Source organism: Leptonychotes weddellii, chromosome 9, assembly GCF_054177405.1.
Source record: "Leptonychotes weddellii isolate Sample4059 chromosome 9, ASM5417740v2, whole genome shotgun sequence".
NCBI lineage: Eukaryota > Metazoa > Chordata > Mammalia > Carnivora > Phocidae > Leptonychotes > Leptonychotes weddellii.
The window spans coordinates 73,857,299-73,879,024 of record NC_138377.1 but is presented as its reverse complement, the minus strand read 5'-3'; the positions used below and the strand labels follow the sequence as shown (position 1 = coordinate 73,879,024).

General features: G+C 55.6%; 1 protein-coding gene across 2 annotated transcripts; it reads right to left on the bottom strand.

Annotated features, from left to right (window-relative positions):
- Nucleotides 1–12,150: 12,150 nt before the first annotated feature.
- DLL4 (delta like canonical Notch ligand 4) lies at nucleotides 12,151–21,432 on the bottom strand. Of its 2 annotated transcripts, XM_006742479.3 has the most exons (11): nucleotides 20,859–21,432; nucleotides 20,478–20,747; nucleotides 19,907–19,964; nucleotides 18,760–19,023; nucleotides 18,284–18,344; nucleotides 18,062–18,192; nucleotides 16,441–16,610; nucleotides 16,062–16,281; nucleotides 14,329–15,031; nucleotides 13,713–13,821; nucleotides 12,151–13,203 (listed from the first exon to the last, which is right to left on the bottom strand). In XM_006742479.3, the coding sequence occupies exons 1-11, from the start codon at nucleotides 20,922–20,924 to the stop codon at nucleotides 13,198–13,200; spliced, it is 2,058 nt and encodes a 685-aa protein (XP_006742542.1). In that variant the 5' UTR covers nucleotides 20,925–21,432; the 3' UTR covers nucleotides 12,151–13,197. The 2 variants fall into 2 exon arrangements, with proteins under 2 accessions (XP_006742542.1, XP_081687069.1); XM_081830943.1 differs by lacking the exon at nucleotides 18,760–19,023.
- Between the last annotated feature and the right edge of the window lie 294 nt (nucleotides 21,433–21,726).

Here is a 21,726-nt window from a genome sequence, read left to right as displayed (position 1 = left end):
TTTTTTTTTTTTTAAAGATTTTACTTATTTATTTGAGAGAGAGAGAATGAGAGAGCACATGAGAGGGGGGAGGGTCAGAGGGAGAAGCAGGCTCCCCGCCGAGCAGGGAGCCCGATGCGGGACTCGATCCCGGGACTCCAGGATCATGACCTGAGCCGAAGGCAGTCGCTTAACCGACTGAGCCACCCAGGCGCCCCAGATTCTAACTAGATATTTAAACTAAAAATTATCTGCACACTTAAAAGTCATCATACCAAAAGTGTGTAAGATATATTCTCCAGTAGGAATGTTGCACCACAGTGTGTATGGTATGAAGCTAGTTCTTTTAAAACAAAGTAAGTGGGGCGCCTGGGTGGCTCAGTCGTTAAGCATCTGCCTTCAGCTCAGGTCATGATCCCAGGGTCCTGGGATCGAGCCCCGCAGCGGGCTCCCTACTCTCCCTCTCCCACTCCCCCTGCTTGTGTTCCCTCTCTCGCTGTCTCTCTCTCTGTCAAATAAATAAATAAAATCTTTAAAAAAATAAATAAAATAAAACAAAGTAAGTTGGGGGCGCCTGGGTGTCTCGGTGGGTTGAGCCAGGTCATGATCTCAGGGTTGTCAGATCTAGCCCAGGGCCAGGCTCTGTGCTCAGCAGGAAGTCAGCTTGAGATTCTTCTCTCTGCCCCTCCCCACCACACTCTCTCTCTAAAATAAATAAATAAATCTTTTTTTTTGGTGAGATTTTATTTATTTGAGAGAGAGACAGTGAGCATGAGCAGGGGGAAGGGCAGAGGGAGAGGGAGAAGTAGACTCCCTGATGAGCAGAGAGCCTGACACAGGGCTTGATCCCAAGACCCTGAGATCATGACCTGAGCCTAAGGCAGAGGATTAACAGACTGAGCCACCCAGGTGCCCCAAATAAATAAATCTTTAAAATATATATATATAGGGGCTCCTGGGTGGCTCAGTCGCTAAGTGTCTGTCTTCGGCTCAGGTCATGGGTTCTGGGATCGAGCCCCGCATCGGGCTCCTTGCTCAGCGGGAAGCCTGCTTCTCCCTCTCCCACTCCCCCTGCTTGTGTTCCTGCTCTCGCTCTCTCTCTCTCTGTCAAATAAATAAGTAAAATCTAAAAAAAAAAAGAAATTCTAAAAATATATATATATGCACACACATATATACATGTTACACATTAATATTTGTAAAAGAAATAATCTGGAAGAATATACCTAAACTGTTAGCAAAGCCTGTCACCAGAGAAGACCTTTCCTTTTCTCTTTGTTTTTTTTTTTTAAGATTTATTTATTTATTTATTTGAGCACAAGTAGGCAGAGGGGCAGGCAGAGGGAGAAGCAGACTCCCCGCTGAGCAAGGAGCCCGATGCAGGACTCCATCCCAGGACCCTGGGATCATGACCTGAGCTGAAGGCAGATGCTTAACCAACTGAGCCACCCAGGCGTCCCCAGAGAAGAACTTTCAATATTAAATGTAAGCGTTTATGGAAAAGTTTGTTGTTGTTGCTGTTTTTACAAGGAGCATGAATTACTTTTCCAATAGGAAAAAAATACAGGCAAATGGTTGTTTCTGGTCAATTCTTTCCCTCCATTCTCATGTTCACTCTCCCCTCTTCTCTACTCTCTATCTTGTCCCCTTTAGTCCATTTGAGCGTCTCCTGTGCTACTAGCTTTTTTTTTTTAAGTTTTTTTAAAGATTTTTTATTTATTCATTTGAGACACAGAGATACAGAGAGAGAGAGAGCATGAGCAGGGGGAGAGGCAGGGGGAGAGGGAGAAGCAGGCTTCCCGCCGAGCAGGGAGCCCGATGCGGGGCTCGATCCCAGGACCCCGGGACCATGACCCCAGCCAAAGGCAGCCGCTTAACGACTGAGCCCCCCAGCCGTCCCTGTGCTACTAGCTTCTTAAGGAGAATATACCCCCCTCCATCTACCACCTTTGGGTAGCTGGGTAGGAGGCAGGAAACTGGTACCAACACATTCCTGGAAGTATCTGAATTGGCACAAACAATGCTTTGAAAAAGCAGCTTAGTGATATAAATCAAAAGTCATAAAATATCCCTGGCCTTTGACCCAATATTTCCACTCCAGGAAATTATTCGAAATATGGGAAAAGTCATATGCCTAAAGATTTTTCAATGCATTGTTATTTACTATAGCAAAACAAAGAAGAAAAACTATTTAAATATCCAAAAATAGCTTAATGTGTAAGTAAATTTTGTGATCAATCCACATGGTGGAGGGATGCCTGGGTGGCTCAGTCGGTTAAGCGGCTGCCTTCGGCTCGGGTCATGATCCCGGGGTCCTGGGATCGAGTCCCACATCGGGCTCCTTGCTCGGCGGGGAGCCTGCTTCTCCGTCTGCCTGCCTCTCCCCCTGCTTGTGTTCTGTCTCTCTCTCTGACAAAAAAAAAAAAAAAAATCCACATGGTGGAGAAATACACACAAAGAGAATAACTTAAATATGCAGCAATAGATGATTAGTTATATAAACTTTTTTTTAAAAGATTTTATTTATTTATTTGAGAGAGAGAATGAGAGAGAGCACATGAGAGGGGGGAGGGTCAGAGGGAGAAGCAGACTCCCTGCTGAGCAGGGAGCCCGACGCAGGACCCGATCCCGGGACTCCAGGATCATGACCTGAGCCGAAGGCAGTCGCTTAACCAACTGAGCCACCCAAGCGCCCAGTTATATAAATTTGATATGGATATAAAATTAAAGCTGTGGAGTCATTAGAAACAATTATGTATGCTTATCTTTGCTGATACAAAAACCTATCTCTGATGTAGAATTCAGTGAAAAAGCAAGTTATAAAATAACCTAATATAACTATTTTAAACTTAAAAAGTCTACATGTGTTTATTTGCATAGAAAAAAATCCACAAGAACACAAAAAGCTTCAGTGATTACCTCTGAGTAGTAGGACTACATGAGATTTGCACTTTCTTTTTTTTAAGATTTTATTTGTCAGAGAGAGAGAGAGAGCATAAGCGGGGGGGAGAGGCAGGCAGAGGGAGAAGCAGGCTCCCCGCTGAGCAAGGAGCCCTACATGAGGGGCTGTTGGGTGGCTCAGTTGGTTAAGCCACTGCCTTCGGCTCAGGTCATGATCCCGGAGTCCTGGGGTTGAGTCCCACGTCAGGCTCCCGCTCTGCAGGGAGCCTGCTTCTCCCTCTGACCCTCTCCCCTCTCATGCTGTTTCTCACTCTCTCTCTCCCTCTCAAATAAATAAATAAAAATAAATAAAATCTTAAAAAAAAAAAGAGGAGCCCAACACAGGACTCGATTCTAGGATCCAGGGATCATGACCTCAGCCAAGGGCAGATGCTCAACACACTAAGCCACCCAGGTGTCCCTGCACTTTCTTTTTTATTTGCCAATTCAGATTGTCAAAAATCCAGTCTAGGATTTTTGAAGAAACATAAACCACTTCTATTTAGAAAAGAAAAAGTCACAATAAAAATCCATTATAAAAACAATGTAGTAAAAATGCCCAGGGCCACATAATCAGGCAAAAATGCAAACTATGAACTATCACATGCACTATTATTAAAACTATTAAAACAACAGTAACAAGATACATGAGGAAAAAGATGGGGGAAGCATCATATACCAATGACGGATGAGTTGAGGTATTAGGACTACGGGTGATTCTTCTCTTTTTCAAGGCTTATGAAATGTAATTTTTAGTAATAAAAAGTTACTTTTAAAGGGTAGTTCATGGTTTTCTGGTGGCTAAGGGGCATATCAGAATTACATGGGGAATATTTTCAAGATGCCCATTGGCCAACTTCCTTGCACCAGAATAAAGCCCCAGTGGTGAGGTCCTCAGTAACTCCAGGTAAGTTAGGCACTTCCTTCTCTGTGCTCCCACAGCCCCTTACCTCACTTCTGTTTATCTGTCCCCTCCGCCTCACGCTTCTAACAGAAACAGTCATTTGTTGAGCACTTACCATGAACCAGGCAGTTTGCTAAATGCTTTACATTCATTCTGATTACAAACTTCTCCCCTACTTTGTGAGGTAAATATCATTTCACAGATGAGCAAACGGAGGCCCAGGAAAGGTAGGTAAGCCACTCATGGGGATGCCCAGCCAGTCACGGAGCCTAGGTCTGAAGGCAGATAGACCAACCCTGGATCCTCCTTGCTCGTAAGCTCTTGATATCCTGCTTCCTGAGAGCAGATGTCATCTTTGAAGTCCCTGGGGGACCCACACAGTGATGGCTCATGGAAGGTTCTCCACAAGAGTAGGTGGAAGAGGGGCGCCTGGGTGGCTCAGTCATGAAGTGTCTGCCTTCGGCTCAGGTCATGATCCCAGGGTCCTGGGATCGAGCCCCGCATCAGACTCCTTGCTCAGCGGGAAGCCTGCTTCTCCCTCTCCCACTCCCCCTGCTTGTGTTCCTTCTCGCTCTCTGTCAAATAAATAAATAAAATCTTAAAAAAAAAAAAAAAGGAGTCGGTAGAAGGAGTGGAGCTTTTACTTTGAAAAGGCCAGGGCACCCTGAGGTTCAGACAAGGAGGAATCCTGAAAGACACAGGTTCAACCCTGACCCTCTCAAAATAGGAACCCCCACAAAAGTTGGCCCAGGGGTCTTGGCCACCTTCCTGTGAATATATCTCGCCTGTTCCCATTCCTCGTTTATCCTTGCCAACAACATCTGTCTCCTTCCCTTCCAGTGGGACACTCCCAGGCAGTAAACCATCCCACTCAGCGGATTCCTCTCTAACTTCTGCAGCAGCCGTCCCATCTTTCCTCTGAAAATCCCCTCAGGAAAGGGGTGCACATGTCATCCCCATGGAAGTAGCACCTCATGAGAGAGGATTCTCTCCACCTGGAAGAGTGGCACATGATTTGCACATGAGGCGCACGTGATGGCTTCCTTTTCTGGACCTTTCCCAAATTAATCTTTCCTTATTGTTCCCCTTCAGGCAATCACTTCTCATTTCCTTATGATCTGTTCCTTCCCACTTCTCATTCCAGTCACTGCACTCAATGCCCGGTGTTAGTGGGCACAATTATCTGAACCAAGGGAACGGTGTGTTTTAGGAGCTCGGGGACCATGCTAATGTATTATGCTAAGTGATGAGGTTGCTTTATAAAGCTGCTGATTCCCAAAGGATGAAAAAAACCTTCCCAGACATGGGCTCTAAGCCCGGCTTGCCCAGATTTGAGCCCACCTCCACCATTTACCATCAGATACACTGTCTCTGGTTCTCAGTTTTCTCAACTGTGAAATGGGGAATAATAGTATCCACCTCGTGGGTTCTGATGAGGATTGAAAGAAATAACACCTTAGTCAGCACCTGGCATGAGGGAGCACTTAATATAGTTGGCTCATTATTTTTACTCTAGACTTCTTCACTTTCCATTTTATCCAGGATAGAGCCACATAGCCTATGATTTATTTTTCTTTTTAGAGAGAGAACGAGCAAGGAGCAGCCTCCCTGATGAGCAGGGAGCCGATGCAGGACTCCATCCCTGAGCTGAAGGCAGATGTTTAACCAGCTGAGCCACCCAGGCACCCTAGCCTATGATTTATAATAAGAAATATATAGGGGCACCGGGGTGGCTCAGTCAGTTGGGGGTCCGACTCTTGGTTTTGGCTCAGGTCATCGGGGGGAGGGTCATGGGATCAAGCCGGAGCTGGGCTCTCCACTCACTGGGAGTCGGCTTGTCTCCCTCTCTCTCTGCCCCACCCACCGCTCATACTCTCTCCCTCTACCGCTCTCTAAAATAAATAGATAAATCTTAAAAAAAAAAAAGAAAGAAAGAAAGAAATACACATTTGGTCTGATCCTGTTCCTGACACACAGCTCTTAAAACCCTTGGAATTCCTAAGTGATAAGAGTGATAAAGGTGTCTTTTGTTATTCATAACAAGCCCATATCAACCACACCTGAATTTAGTTATTGTGAGGGATTTTTTTGGGAAGTCCCTAAGGATGGGGGAGGTGGGGGGTGGCTGGTTGCCAGGGAAACCAACCATGTGATTAGAGTTGAGAATTGAACCTCTCAGCTCCAACTTCCAACTTCTGGGTAGAGGAGAAGGGCTAGAGATTGAGTTCAATCCCCAGTGGCCAGTGATTTAATCATTCGCACCTATGTAATGAAACCTCCATAAAAACCCAAAAGGACAGGAGTTCGAGAAGCTTCTGGGTTGTTAAATACAGGGAGGTGCTAGGAGGGTGGTAAACCCAAAGAGGACAGGAAAGCTCCAGGTCCCTTCCCACATACCTTGCCCCATGCATCTCTTCCTTCTGGGTGTTCCTGAGTTACATCCTTTTAATAACCAATAATCTAGCAATCTGAGTTCTGTGATCCACTCTAGCAAATTAATCAAACCTAAGGAGTGGGTTGTGGGAAGCTTGGCTCTGCAACCGCTTAGAAGCACAAGTAACCTAGACTTGTGGCTGGCATCTGAGGTGGGAGGCAGTCTTGTGGGACTGAGCCCTCAGTCTGTAGGATCTGACGCATCCCCAGGCAGACAGTGTCAGCACTGAGTTAAACTGCAGCTCGCCCAGGTGGTGTTGCAGAATTGCTGGATCTGTGGAAAAGCCACGTGTCTCGAGTCAGAAGTGAAGTAGTGAGGGCGCCTGGGGCTCCCTGCTCATCAGGGAGCCTGTTTCTCCCTCTGCCTGCCGCTCCCCCTGCTTGTGCTCTGTCAAATAAATAAATAAAATCTTTTAAAAAAACAAAAACAAAAAAGGCAGATGGGTGATAGTCTGCCCCAAGCCCACTATTAATAGAATAGTTGCTTGAGCAAAGAGAGAGATTTTCTGCGTATGCTTGGAGGGGAGAGATGCTAAAATAAATAAATGAATAAAATAATCCACAGTCTATGAGGGGCTATACCTCCCACAGCCTTCTGAGAGATAAGTGTATCCTTAGGTCCTTGGCCCACATACGAGGACATAGGTCCTGCCAACGCTCTGGCAAAAGGATGGGAAGAAGGAGTAGCTGAATCTCTCAATACAGTCTGCCTCAGATGAGGGAGAGAAGACAGTAGTACTCTGCTGGTTAAGCCAGCTAGATCCTGGGCCAAGGGCGGAAGGCTACTTGGTCCCCTATCTACAAAAGCAGGGACTATAAGGATTCCCCCATGTCCTGACAGAAGGGTGCATGGGATGGTGGGAAAACTTGGCTCCATTTCTCATTTCTAGCTTCTAAGGAGGGAGGGAGGAAGACACAGCCGACAGAGTATGGGGCGGGGAGGGGGAGGGGAGAAGGTAGTGTTCTAGTTATTCAGCTCTTGGGCCTGGTCCACCTGGCAGGGGGAGGCCAGGGCTCCAACAGAGGGCTGGGGCCTCTTTCCCAATTCCAAGGAAAGAGGAAGGTGTCCTTTGGGGGGGCAGCCAGTGGCTGGATGCAGGGTTGAGAACTGCAATGAGGAGCATTTCCGTGGAGTGGCAGGGATGCTGAGGGGAGGGCCATGGGGTCAGAGTCGAACGTCAGACCCCAAAGAAATGCTGCAGTGTGGTAAGACCTGGCTTAAGAGAACTCTAGAAAAACAGCCCATGTAGAAAAGTATGACTCAGGCCCCCAGAGAGCCAAGGAGGTAAAGCCCCTTAAATGAGAGCACCTGGGACACCATCCCCCATGAGCCTACTACAAAGGGGAAGGAGATTCCAGAACCTTTTTAGATCTCCTTTACCAGAGAGAAGAAGAAGCACCGAGTGAAGGGAGCCCCTGGCGGAGGGGATACTGAACAGACCGGGCCTAGAAGGACGGGCCTCGCCTGATGTCTGCCGGTGTGGGAAACGGACAGCAATTCTTGGACAAGCCAAGCGGCACGCGCTTGTCTGCTAACCCCCAGGGCTTGCTTTGCCTCCAAACTGAGCCAAGAAGCGGGAGCACTGGAGACAGACAGGCGGGCCATGCCTGGCAGGGCTCTGGCTCCGGCCTGCAGGGGGTGCCATGACATAGGACTGCCCCAAGCTGACCTGTTGCAAAATCCAGACTCTGGAGATGCTAGTTACCTTGTGTCTGCCGTAGCTTTGGCTGGCTTTTTGGACCCTGCATTGTGGACTCAGAGGGTCTTTGGGCATGAAGGGAACAGGCTGAGTCCACTCTCGGCCAGAGAGTTAGAAGGGTGAAGGGCCCCAGAGGCCGGGGGAAAATGTGGCAAAAACCACTTGTGACAGATCTCCAAGGGAAAGGGACTCTTGAGGACTTGGGGTCCTGCCATCCCTTCCCAGAGCCAGGGTCCCCTTTCACTACTTCCCACATCGGAGGTTGACCTAAACTAGTGGTGTTCCTTAAAGACAGGGCACATGGGACACCTGGGTGGCTCAGTTGGTTAAGCGTCTGCCTTCGGCTCAGGTCATGATCCCAGGGTCCTGGAATCGAGTCCCACATCAGGCTCCTTGCTCAGCGAGGAGCCTGCTTCTCTCCCTGCCTGCCACTCCCCCTGCTTGTGCATACTCTCTCTCTCTCTCTATGACAAATAAATAAATAAAATCTTAAAAAAAAGAGGGGCACAACAGGAAGCAATGATGGAGACAACCTAGGATCCCAGCTGCCTCGTTGGTCCTAGGGCTACTGCTGGGACTATCCAGCCAGCATCCAAGCTCCTGTCTAGCCCACCCCCATCCTGTGGGTTGGGAGAGTGGAAGCTCCAGAAAGTGGTTTGTTGGCAGAAGCTTGAGAAGGATTAACCAGCCAGTTGCTCACAAGTATTTTCATACACCAACTCATTTCAACCTCACAATAATGTGCAAGAGGTATCAGCATCCTCTGAGAGGCTAAAGATAGGTAACTGGATGGTTAGCTTCCTCGGGCAGAGACCATGCTTCATCGCCAACGCCTGGCACGTAAAAGGTGCTCAATCAGTGCGGAAGGAAAGAAGAGATGGATGGACATGTCCTAGGGACAGAAGACAGTACTCTGCTGGTTAAGCCAGCTAGATCCTGGGCCAAGGGCGGAAGGCTACTTGGTCCCCTATCTACAGGTCCCCTAGGTCACCTGACAGTGAGAAGTACTGCTGCAAAGGAGCTTCATTCAGCCTCCCAACTCAGACCCGGTGCTCTTTCCAGCCGGTCCCCACTCCCGTGCATTCAGGGTGCCTGGGGGACGGGGGTGGCTGGAGGCCTGAGGATGGCGAGGTGGGGAGGGAGCGGGCTGTACGCGAAAGGGCCCCCGCTTCTCTGGATACCCTGAGGCGTCTTGAGGGGTATCCAGAGCGCTCTGCAGTTTACTCCCTCGGGGTCGGGGCCCGTAGGGAGCCCCGCGCGACAAAGACGAAAACTGAACTCGAGGCCGCCGCTCCCTGCCCCCGCTCGTCCCCCCGGGCCCCGGGACGGAGAAGGGCTGAGCCCCGAGGCATCTCCGCACCATCCCCCCGGCACCCCCCTGCGGGAGAGGGCGGCCCCCGACCGCGCGCAGCCCCGACGGCCGCGCAGCGCCCTCTGGTGCCGGGCGGCGGGGCCCGGACCGTCCCGCCTGCCGGCCCGCCGGCGACGCCGGCTTCCCGCGGCCGCGGCCCTGGCCCCGCGCGGGCTCCCAGGCCCGGGGCGGGATTCGGGGAGGCAGGAGGCGGAGCCCGGCGGGCGTGGGCGTCTCCGAGAAACTCGCGGCCTTCGGCGGCTTCCCGGCCCGGGAAGTGAGCCGGGGTCGGGAGGCCGCAAACAGGAAGTCGGGCTGTAACAAAGAGCACAGGGGGGCGGGCGGGGGGGAGGCCGCGGGACCTCCGGGGCGCCCGGCGGCAGGTGGAGGGCCGACCCGACCAGCGCGCCGCACCTGCCTTTTCCGCCGCGCCCGGGGCTCCGGGTCCGCCGGGATCCGGCCGGGCCACGGGGCCGAACCGTGCACCTTGGGCGCGAGGGAGGGCGCGGCCACGCGGGGACGGCGCATCCTCTCCCCGGGAAGGGATAGTCACAGTTCCCTGAGTGAATCACTTCCATCCCCTTCCCGGAATGCCGCAGGCCACGTGGGACGGAGGGCTGGGTTCGCCGATCCTGCGGGACCCACGAGGAAGGGCTGGGAGAGATGCAGGGAGGGGCGAGCCCTGTGTGTGGGTCCCCGTCAGAGCTGGAGCATCCATCCGTACTGCCGGAGTTTAGTGGCCTTATTTAGTCTGAGCTGGGGGCCGGGGCGGGGGGTGGGGTGCCGGATAGGAGCCACTGTCTTTTTGTTTCTTACCCCCTAACCAGTCTGACCGCGGCGCTGAGGCAGGAGGGGGGGCCCCGGTGGAACAAGCCGGGTAAAGGCATTCCTCCCTTCACAGCCTCTTCCTGACTCACCTCCCCACCCCACAGAGATACCCAGGTGGTTAGCAGCCAGTGGGCCCTGGAAAAGCAGCTGTCCCCAGAGCTGGAGTTCACCATGGGGTCAGATTAGCCTTTAGGCTGGGCACTGCCTCCAGGCTGTTAAGGAGCCACGAAACTGAATTCTCTTATGAAATACTCTTAACAAATTAAGCAGGCATTTGCTAAACCTTGGAGAGCACTTCCCAGTGCTTTGTTTGGCCTTGTTTCTGCCAAGCCCAGGACCGCTCCCATATACCTGGACACTCTCTCAGGAAAGCCTGGGTACCTTACTGACGAGAAGCGGCTGCACCCTCCGGGAGTGACCTCCAGGCTAGCGTAGGAGGGCTTCTGCGGTGGCCTGTTCACACCCCAGCTGCGTGGCCTAGCTTCTGCCCGTGGAGCCACGGGTTGGGGCTGCCTAACCCAAACCTGGGCTTAGATCCCCTCTGTCCTGGGGAAAGCCTGTGTGGTGGGCTCTCCCAGCTCCCTGTCTAGGGCATCAGAGCCCGTGAGTGGGTTTAGCTAGCCAGCTCCCCTCCAGCGCTCTTCTCTGAGGCGCTGGCGGCCCGTGAAGCCCAGCACAGCCTGGTTGTGTGGACGTGCAGGCCCGCGGGTGTCCTACCTGTCCCCCACATGGGAGCCTCGTCATCAGCCTTGTGTCCCAGCCCAGTTTCCCCAGCCCCCAGGGCCCGGGAGCCGCTTTCCTGTTTCATTTTGGGCAGGAAGAGTGAGGTCGTGTTGTTCTTCCCCCTGCTGCCGGCTCAGGCTGTGGGAACGGTTCCCTGAATGCTTTCCTGTTTGATACCCTGTGTGTGCAGTGAGGGGAGCAGGGGGCAAGAGCAAGGCGTGGAGCATGTGCCTCTGGGTGAGTGTGGATGAGCCTTCGTCTCTCACTCCCATGTCTCTGGCATAAGCCCCCAGGTCAAGGCCGGGCATGCTGTGTGTGTATCAGGGAGAAAGAGGAAAAGGGAGGGCAAGGAGCACTGCATATACTTGGGCTCCATGGGGAGCATCTGGTGGGCCTATTTTGGTTTACTGTGGACAGGCTGGGAGCATCTGCTTGGCCTTTGTCGGGGGCTCCATTTTTTCATCATTTGCTCTCCATGGGGTATGCCTGTGGCTGTAGAGAGAGGACTGTGGCCCCCTAGGGACCATCCTGCACCTACAGGAAGGTAGACATGAAGTAGCGACTGAAACTCCCTCATTAGTGCCTCAGCCTGAGAGACCTGGACTCAGGGAAGGCCACCTCCTCGCCCTCGTCCTCTCCCTGCAGTCAATAAGTCCCCGCAGCTCTGGGCAGACCAGGTGCCCAGACTCCGCTCTCTTGGCCAGCTGCAAAGAGGACAGACCTAAGGCAAGCTCCCCCACCCCCAAGATCAGTGCCCTGCTGGGAATGAGAAAAGAGTAGGTAGGTGCCAGTCTATCTAAAACCCTGCAGCGGCAGGAAGAAGGACCCAGATGCCATTCTGGTTCAGAGACCCCATTCTCCAATAAGCGAATCTACTTGAAAAGAGAAATACAGGCAGGATCATCCCTTCCCCCAAATTCCTGTATCCCCCAGGCTGGCTAGGGAGCCCACAAATTTTTTCAGGCTTGAGGAGAGAAAGGGAGATAGACTCAGGTCAGGGGGCATATCCCCCAAGTGATGGTGGGGGCATAAGGGGAAACAGGGAGCCACAGCAGCCTCAAGCCAGCAGTCAGGGAAGGCTGGTCTGGGCCTGGGCCTAGATGGGCGAGCTGGGGCTCTGCAAGGACTGGAAGGGGACAAGGGTCGGGAGCACAGCCGGCCAAACCCAAGCGCACAGGGTCCCGACGGTCCTGGTGGGGCAGACAGCTGCAGTAGAAGAAGGGAAGTGAGAGGGGATGGAGAGAGCATTCCCACTCTGCCATCACAAAGACAGGACCCAAGAAGTAATAAACTCCTGTACACATCTGTTCCATATTATAAATACACATTATATACAAAATAATGTTATAAAATGTAGAAAGGTCAGTGCTTCTGATTCTTAAATTATTGAAATACTAGACTCCAAAATAAACTACAAAAAAAAAAAAAACCTCATATTATTGATTTCTGAAGATCGGCTTCAAGGGTGGTCTGGGGGCAGTAGTGGGTGTGGGCAAAGCCCAGGCTCGAGGCTGTAGGAATGGTTCGAGGGAGGAAAGGGCCTCGGTGGCAACGGAACCTCAGTTCTCCCTCACTGGAATTTCTAACAATGCTGCCCTGAGCCCCCCAGTTAGGCCTGGCTCCCCTGACTGGCCAATGGGGCAGGCCCTTCACCTGTCTGCCCAGGGGAACGCAGAGGCACCCAAGGCCAGAGGCTGGGGAACAGCCTTGCCCAGAGGGCCAAGGCCAGGGGGAAGCTGGAGGGGTGTTCTGAGCAAGGCCCACATGCAGTAGTTGGAGGCACAGGGCAGAAAGTGCTCCTCCCGCTTCAGGCGCTCACCTCACCTGCAGGGCAACTCCTGCCAAGAGCCGCACCCGATGGTATCCTGGCCCACAGATGGCCCTGCCCATACTGGCCTCCTCTCTCCTCTCTGATTCGGACCCAGCTGTCACCATGGGGCCTGGGCCAAAGGCACTTTTGGAAACACAGATGCCAGTGGAGGCCACAGCAGCTCCAGGCCCCACGGGGCCACTGCTGCTCCCTCCGGAAAACAGGCCAAATCCCCAGAGGGGCCCTGTGAAGGCCACTGCCGGCAGGGCGGGTCCCAGTGGCACCTCTCCTCTCTGCTCCCCTGGCTGGCGCGGCTGCCAATCTGATGCCAGACAGACACGCAGAGGCGTGGAAGGGCACTGCATCGCTTGGCAAGTTCACAGTCTGTCCAGGTCATGCCATTCCCTCTTCCTCCTGAGAGCAGCACGTTGCATATTAAAAATGTCCCATCCAGGATGCAATGTAAACAATGCAGAAGGAAGATCCAGCTGCTGGGGCCGAGCTGGGATGTCCTGGGAAGGCTCCTGCCTTATACCTGGAGATGATGGGGAAAGCAGGGAAGTCGGTTACCCGGGAGGACAAGCACTCCCTCCATGGCTGCCCCGGGCCTCCCCGGGAGAAGCCCATGAGGCAGGTGGGGCAGCCCTCCCCAGACTTCGGCCCTGGGACACGCACAGGCCTGGGAGCCTGTGTTCATGTGGTGGGCCAGTGGAGGAAGCAGTGCGAAGGGGCAGGAGGGGCACAGGGCAAGCACTCGCAGCCCTGTGGCAGTGCCGGGGAGCTGGCCAGGTGCCAGGGCCACCCAGCCCAGCGCGAACACAGCGGAGAGAGCTAGGCCCCGCTCACCCCCACGGCTCCTGTTTCACACCCTCTGCGGCAGCAGGGCCGGCAGGGACCCAAGAGCCACTGCACCTGGCCAGCCAAGGAGGGGCTCTGACCCACCCTTCAGGAGCGGCTCCTGGGGTGGAAATTCACCAGGCTACTTTCCCATTCCCGAATGGCAGGAGGGGACATGCTGGAAGGGAAGGCGAGCCCGGCACTCACCTCTGTGGCAATGACACATTCGTTCCTTTCTTCTGATATCAAACACACAGACTGGTACATGGAGTCCCTGGGGGAGCATATCGCTGATATCCGACACTCTGGCTTTTCACTGAGGGAACACAAGACAGGCCGGTGAGGGAGGGACAGGGAGAAGGCTGGGGGGCAGGTGGGGTGCTAACCCGGACCCCGGAGAGCCAAAGGGCACGGGTTCTGAGAGAAGACACAGGCACCAGGGATGCCCAAGGCTAGCCTGGGGGGGCCAGTTAGGAACAGGCCCCCAAGAGAGCCACAGGACCCCCAAACTTACCAGGGTCTCAGGCCTGGAAAAAGCTAGCATTGCTACTGCAGACAAGCCATCCCATGGAAAGATGGAAGTCGTAAGAGACACAGTGTGGTCCCTTGACCTTCGTGAGTGAATGAATGAATGAATGAGAAGGAGGGACAAAGGACCCCGGGCCGAAATCTTGTCAGAGGCGGCTCCTGTCAGTAGCGAAACCCCCTGTTTGCTCAACAGCAGTCGAGGGCCTGGTGCCAGCCTTCCACCCGTCCTGGGGGAGCCCAGGGAGCTCCAAGCAGGGCTCTGTGGCCAGGCCCTGGGCCTCCAGGCGGGGCTCACCTGTGTAACCGCAGGGGCGCCTTCTCCCCTAGGCTCTTATCACCGTGGGAGTACTTCCCCAGCAGGGTCCCTCGCCCCAGAGGCCCTGGGGCCAGATTATAGTCCAGTGTGTGGTTCTGCTGTTTGCCACAGTTGGACTTGTCCAGGCCACAGTCCACTTCCAGCTCCTTCTTCTGGTTGGTGTTCTTGAGCTGGGCGGCAGGGATCAGGTTGTCCTTCTGGAAGTCCGACAAGTTGTTCATGGCCTCCCTGCTACCATCGTCGGGCCGCCGAAGCCGCAGCTGCCGCACAGCCACCGCTACCATGCCCAGCAAGACCAGCACCACCACCAGGCCCACACCCAGAGAGACAGCCACCCAGGGGAAGCTGGGTGGCATGCTCACGGGGAACTCGCAGCGGCTGCCCACAAAGCCATAGGGACAGTTGCAGACGAAGCTGTCCTCGGAGAGGCCAGGGTAGCAGGTGGCCCCATTGAAGCAGGGTCCCGAGGAGCAGGCGTCGGCTGGTATCCGCACCTCGCAGCGCCGGCCCGAGAAGCCATCGGGGCAGGTGCACACGAGCCCGGTCTCCAGCTCGTGGCAAGTGCCGCCGTGGGCACAGGGGTTGCGGGCACAGTCGCTGACATGGAGTTCACAGTGGGGGCCTGTGAATCCAGGACGGCAGCGGCACACGCGGTTAGGACCACGGTTCAGGCACTGGCCCCCTGTGGGTACACATGGGTCACGAGTCAGCAATCGCCTGGGACACCCCCTGGGGCAGAGGGTGAGCGCCCCACCCCAGACCCCACCACAAAGAGCACTGTACCACGAGTCCAGAGACCTGGGCTGGAGGGTGCCTCTGGCCCCCTATGCCTTAGGGAGCTCACGTATAAAATGACTAGCATCTGACAGAGCTCCGCAGTGGAATCGGACAGGTATGCCTGGGGTCGAATCGCAGCTGTGTCTCTCAAGCTGGAGGTGATCTAGCACCTGTTGCTTTGCCTTATTCGAAGCCTCAGTTTCCTCCCTTGTTAAATTAGAGTATATCTATCTACGGAGCTATCCCCTCCATAGAGAGCTCTGAGGGTCAGGTCAGATGACGCATGAAGGCAGGAGCCCACGCCTGGTATATAGTAAATGCTCAAATAAATAGAATTATCAGCTAACAAAGTTAACGGAGTGATTAGCCAGAGAACACACTCCATCTCAGCCCTTCCCACCCCTCTCCAGCTCCTGAGGCCTTTCTCCTGCATGCTGCTGTCTGCCTGCCTCACAGAGGGTCATCAGGAGGCCAAGCAGACCAAGATAACCAACATGCTTTGCACCCCAAAAGATGCTGAACATTTTAGATGCCTGGTGCCATGGGGCAAGGTGAGGCCTTCTGAAGTAGGGCCCTAAGTGTGGTAGCCTCCCTCTGGGAGGGACACAAGGCCTCATACGTCCTCTCCCTAGCCCAGGACTTCCTGGGGAAGGTCAGAGGCCATCCCCACCAGGAGGGGGCTCCGACATGGAAATAGAAGGTGAAGCAGGGTGCGCACCACTCCTCCCTCTAAGGCCAGCACCCACTGCCAACCTGCTCCTCTTCCAAAGCCACCCGCTGATGATGCCAGCTCTTCACCATCCAGAGCAGGGTGGGACCATCTCAGCCTGCCCAGAGGGACCGACCTGGCCTCTCTCCTCTCCTGACCCCCTTTCCAGAAGGCTCTCTGAGTCCTAAGCCTGGCCCCCCGGGGTTAGCGAGGCAACAAGACTCACCATTGGCACACGGGTTACTAGTACACCTGTCCACTTTCTTCTCACAGTTGGAGCCCATGAAGTTGGGGGGGCATTCACAGGCATAGCTGGCCCCCTGGCTGCGCTCCCGGCAGGAACCCCCATTGAAGCAGGGGGAGTCTGCGCAGCTCAAAGTACTGTGTTCACAGTGCAGGCCGTAGTAGCCCGGGGGACACAGGCAGCGGTAGCCATCCTCCTGGTCCTGGAGAGAGGCCGGAAAGAGGCACAAGTCAGACCCTGGGGGGCAAGGATGAGTGGCTTAGGGCCAGACCCCCCTGCCCGCAGGGCCATGGCCGCGCGGCTCCGCTGGTGGGGCGGCCTGGGCACTCCCTGGCCAGCCCTGGGCCGGCCCGAGGCTCACCTTGCAGCTGCCCCCGTTGCGACAGGGGTTGCTGTCACACTCGCTGAGCTCCAGCTCGCAGTCCACGCCGGTGTAGCCCGGGCGGCAGGTGCAGGTATAGCTCCGCTGCCCGCTGTTGGAGCACGTCGCCCCGTTCTTGCATGGGGAGTGGTGGGTGCAGTAATTGAGATCTGCAGAGACAGGGAGCAGCCAGCTGAGCGGGGCTGTCGGATGATCCCCAGCGCCGGGCTCCTTATGGTGCAAGTGCAGTGTCCATGTGTGGCCCAGAGGCTCCAGCCCAAACTCATCCCGGCCCAACTACCCTTCTTCCTTGACCCACATCTGGCCTGTGCAACGAACCAAAGTTTAAAAAAAATACAGCTGGACAACTGCCTACTAGGTAAGCTCACAGCCACTGGCCACCAGGGTAGAAGGAAGGGAAGGAAGAAAAGCCGATGGCAAGGCCCCATGTGGAGGAGGAAGTCAGAAAAGGCTTCGTGGAGGAGGGGCAGCTGAGATAAGCCTGGAAGGAGGGATAAAATGTTAACAGGTGGAAATGGTAGCGAGGAGGCAAGAGCCACCGTAAGTAGTGACCAGGCACTTTTTAAAGGGAAATGTGTTACGAGGGTATTTTGAAATATAAGTATTTGTTTTCTTACTTGGGAAGGACAGGGAGGGAGCAAATAGAGAGACTGGAAGGGCTGTGTTTGCCTATGATCAGTATATGACTGTGTCACCTGGGAGCAAATGTGGGGCGAGGAAAGAGAGTGGGCAGGAACAGGTGTGTAAGTGTGTTTGAGGTAGAGGAGAGGAGGGAGAAAGCAACACACACACAAAGAATACAGGGGCTGAATTCCAAGCCCCTTGTTGCCAGCAAGTCAGGGCCCAGGCAAGCTCTTTCTAGCCCGGCGAGCCCCCTGCCCACCCTCCCGAGGCTTGTGCCGGCGTCTCCATAGCGGCAACCACCCTCCTGGACCCTGCAGATGGGAGGCACGCGCTGCAGCTGGCTGCAGGATGAGGAGCAAAGGCCTCCCTCCCCCATGGCTGGGGCTGGTCAACCCCGACAGAGCCAGAGGGACCAGCGGCCCTCCCAAACCCAGAGAGAGACTTGGGCTCAGGCAGCTGCCTGGCAAGCGCCACTGAGGAGGAAGAAGGGGGCCGTTTCTGCCCCACACCAAGAAGTCGGTTAGATGTCACTCCGCCCAGGGGCACAACTTGCCCACAGACTCAGGGCAGCTGGTGGGCACACCCCACAAGGCAGCTGTTTAGGGGAGAGCTGCTCAAACAGCCCTGGCAGGTAAGCAAACACTTAGGGGGTTAATAGGTAACTACAAGGTAGAAAGAGGAACTGAGCCCAGCATCCCTGCTCCCGGGCCTTGCTGGAATTTGAGTGCGACCTCCAGGCTGCCAACCTGTCGTGCTCCTGGCTTCTCCAGCCACCCTGCGTCCCCAGCACCTGAGCAAGAATGACCCACCATCTCCTTTGAGGCCAGTTGTTAGGATCCTTAAAAGCCCCAAGCTCCTTGAAGGATAATGGGAAAGCCAACGGGGCAGTCACCAAGTCAGAAGGGCGACAGCTCTGGTCCCCACGCCTGGCCCATCTCTCCCACCCCCTCTGCGTCCTCTCTCTGCCCCAACTCACCTTGGTCACAGAAGAGGCCGCCCCAGCCCTCGTCGCAGGTGCATTGCCAGGGGATGCTGCAGGTGCCGTGGCGACAGCCATTGTGGGGGATGCATTCGTTGCAGAGGCGGCCCTGCCAGCCTGGGCGGCAGCTGTTGAACAAAAGGGAGGCTGAGGGTGAGGTGAGGGCTTGGCCGGGGAGGGGACGGCTCCCTCCTCGCCCACTTCCTGTCCCCTACTCACATGCACTCCGCCGGCTTGCTGCAGTAGCCGTTCTGTTCATGACAGCCAGAAAGACAGATAGCTGAGGAAAGAAAACAGAGCTGGGTGAGGTTGGAATGCCAAGGAGCCTGCAGCCCCGCACTCCCTCTCCTGGCCCTGGGGGTGCCCCCAGCTCTACTGGGCTCACTTCCCACTCCTGGCCTCCCAGAGGAGCCACGCACGGGCATTATAAAGGGCAACCGTGGCGCAGGGAAGGAGAATCCTGGCTGGATGGAATGCGGTAACAGGGTCCTTGTGGGCTCTGGCAAGATGGGGAGGAGCACTAAGAAGAGACAGATCAGAGTCCACGCCTGTCCTGAGCATCCCCACCTGTTCCTGAGGCCCGGCTAGTGGGCAGCCCAGACCTGTTCTGTGAGGGAGGTAGGCTGTGGCTGAAAAGAGGCCACTGTGTTGGCTCCGGGGACCCCTGCCAGGGAGGCAGGAGCTTGGCTGCTTACGCTCTTCGCAGTACTCCCCAGTCCAGCCGGGGAGGCAGGACAGGCTGCCATCTGGCTGGCACACGTAGTGGCCGAAGTGGTCATTGCGCTTCTTGCACAGGCGTGAGCAGCTGTCCCCATAGTAGTTGTCACTGCAGATGACCCGGTAAGAGTAGCGCAGCCTCGTGGGGGGGCTGGTCTGCTCATCCAGTAACCAGTTCTTGCCCACAGCTAGGGAGCCCTGGATGGCGATCTTGCTGATGAGGGCGTCTGGTGGCAAGGCCTCTGAAGGGGCAGAGGGCCAGGTCAAGGAAGGGCAGCCAGTCCCGAGAGTGCCAGCAACTGCTGGATCAAACCAGCTGTCCAGATGACCCCCACCTGCTAGCAAGCACAAGCCAGAGGAACCCAAGTGTCCCACTGGTTAGCTGCCACGTGTGTGTGTGTGTGTATGTGTGCAGAAGGCCTGATATCGTTCAAAAAGGGGACAACAGAAGGATGTTAAAATATCCCAGTGTTCTGGAGGCAGGTAGACCAGGAAAGAGGAAAAGAGGTCAAAATGGGGAAGAAAAAAAAGAAAGAGTGAAAGAAAGAGAGAAGGAGGGAGGGAGAGAGAAAGAAGAGAAGAGGAAAGGGAAGAAAAGAAAGAAGGAAAGAAAAAAGAAAAGAAAGGAAAAGAAAGAAAAAAGCAAAGCCAGGCCGGGGAGGACCCTGGGAGCAAGGGGTCCTCTGGTGCCCATTCACGGGTTCTGCCCTCAGAGATGGGTAATGCTTTTCTTTTTCCTTTTCAAAGTGAGAATTGTTGTGCTGCTGAAATATCCTTTTCCTCTGTGTCAGAACAACATCCCAAAGCCATTATTCCCTTTCCAAAGGAGCGGAATTCGCGAAAGGTGTAAAATACAGGAAGGGGCCCGTCAGCGGCGCTGGCAGCTTCGGCCTTTCTCACCGCCGTGCTCCCCGCGTTCCCACGCCAAAAATAACCCGCAGGAAACGCAATTGTGCTCAGAGTCCAGGCAGCGAGCGGAATCCGAGCGTCCAGCGCGGGGCGCAGCTCCAGGCCGAGCTCAGCGTCCTGCCCCCCCCCACCCCGCACTTCCCCCGCCTATTACAGGTTAACTCTTTCGGCGCTGCGCCGTGTCGCCCCCCTGTGGCGGCGGAGCGAGCTACTCACCTGGCCGCAGGTCGTCTCCTGGCGCGTGCCAAGCTTCGATGATGAGTGAGAAGGTACCCTGGAGGCCAAAGGAGGGGGCGGGGGAAGACAGAGAGAGAGCGAGATGAGCAGGGGCGGGGGAGGTGGGGGTGCCTTGCGGCCGCGGGTGTAATTAATCTAATTGCAGGATACAGTTACAGCTCCCGGGTCAACATAACGGGTCTGCGCGCACCATCGCGCGAGCAGGGAAGGTGAGAGAAGAACCCCGAGTAGGAGCGTTAAGAGATGGGGGCATGTTAGCGAGTCATTCGAAGGTGGGAAACGAGCCTGGGCAGTAAGTGATGAAACTCATATCCCAAGAATTGGGAGGAGAGAGGGCACAGAACTGGGAAGAGGGAGACTGGTGAGAGCCTTCCTGAGGATGAGGTCCCAGGAGAGAGTCGGAAGAAAGTATCAAAAGAGAGCGCCCTTGGTTTTGTTTGTTTGGTTGGTTGGTTTGGTTGGAAGCGAGGAAATCTGGGGGAGGGCTTTGGTCCCAGGGAGCCCCCTTCTCGCCTTTCCTGACCTCCCAGTGCACCCAGGCTGTGCTCACCGGCCAGGTGAAATTGAAAGGCAGTTGAAGAGGGTTGCGTCCCCCGCCGCTACTATCGTCCCCGACGGCGAAGGAGTTGGTGCCCAACACAGGCGTAGAGACGCTGCCGAAGGTGCAGGGCCCGGGCGACACGACCGCCTGGAAGTGCTTAAGGCAGACGCGGAAGAAGGTCCTGCAGCCGGGTTCGCACGGCCGCCCGCTGGCCAGTACGCCTCGCTCGTTGGCAAACTCCTGCAGCTGCAGCTGGAAGACTCCGGAGCAGGCTGCGCGCTATTGCACAGGAACCGAGGGAAGGAAGGAGGGGAGCGGTCAGCTCGGCAGACGCCCGGGGCTCAGGCTCCGGGCGCGGCGGGAGGGGGTGAAGGGGGCGCGGGACGTTACCTGCTGCCAAAGTGCCACCAGCAGCAGTAGCGCCCAGCCAGAGGCGCTACGGGACGCGGCTGCCATCCCCTGGAGCGTCGCTCTCTCCCCGCGCCCGCCCTGGAGCTGGCTTCGTTCGGGACGCCGCTTTCCCGCGCGTCTGTCCGCCGGAGGGGTCCCTGGAAAGCCAGGCTCTTCTGGGGCTTTCCTCCCGCTTCGCCTTCTCGCTAGCTCTGCTCCAACTGCGGCGGTAGGTAATCCAGGTGAGGGCGGCTGGGCGGCGGCGGGGCTGAGGACGTGTCCTCGGGCTAATCCTGGGGCTGCAAGCCAGCTAGTGCCCGGTACACTGCACTGAGGCGGCTTGAGCTGCGGCTCTTGGCCTCGTGTTCCCAGCTTGCGCTCTGCGCCGCTACTGAAACCTGCGCGCTCGGGAGCCTTCCTTATATATATTGGCTCCTCTCTTCGCCGCCTGTCACTCAGAACCCATGGTCACTCTCCCCTCCCCTCCGGGCCTCTAGCGCTACAGCCCCAGCAGGGCCTGGAGGGGGCCTCCGCCCCCGCCATCCCCCGTCCCCGCCAGCCAGTCACGCACAGGTCCCCGCCCCTCCGTGCCGCTCTCAGCCCCTGGGTCCCCTAACTCTGCGCTTGCCAAGGTGACCAGTTCTCCGCGGCCGAGGGGTTAAGGTCCGAGACCCTGGCTGTGAGGGGAGGGGGAAGGCCTGGGGGAATGGGGCGGGAGGTGAGCGAGTGGTTCCCGGATGGTCGTGGAGGCGGAGACACTGGGGAGTCCCCGTGGGCGGTCCGTCCGCAGCCGGAGCTAGTTACCTTCAGCTTCGAGCAGGTAAAAAGAACTTAAGCTCGGAAAGCGAAAGCAGGGTCGAAGGACTCG

Bases quoted from the DNA above. Each gene is read 5' to 3' on its own strand.
- DLL4 (XM_006742479.3), bottom strand. From the start codon at position 20,924: ATGGCAGCCGCGTCCCGTAGCGCCTCTGGCTGGGCGCTACTGCTGCTG. The intron at 19,024-19,906 runs GTGAGTAGCTCG...CTGCCCCTTCAG, and splicing joins AGGAGACGACCTGCGGCCAG to AGGCCTTGCCACCAGACGCC. The intron at 18,193-18,283 runs GTGAGTAGGGGA...TTTGTTCAACAG, and splicing joins AGCAAGCCGGCGGAGTGCAT to CTGCCGCCCAGGCTGGCAGG.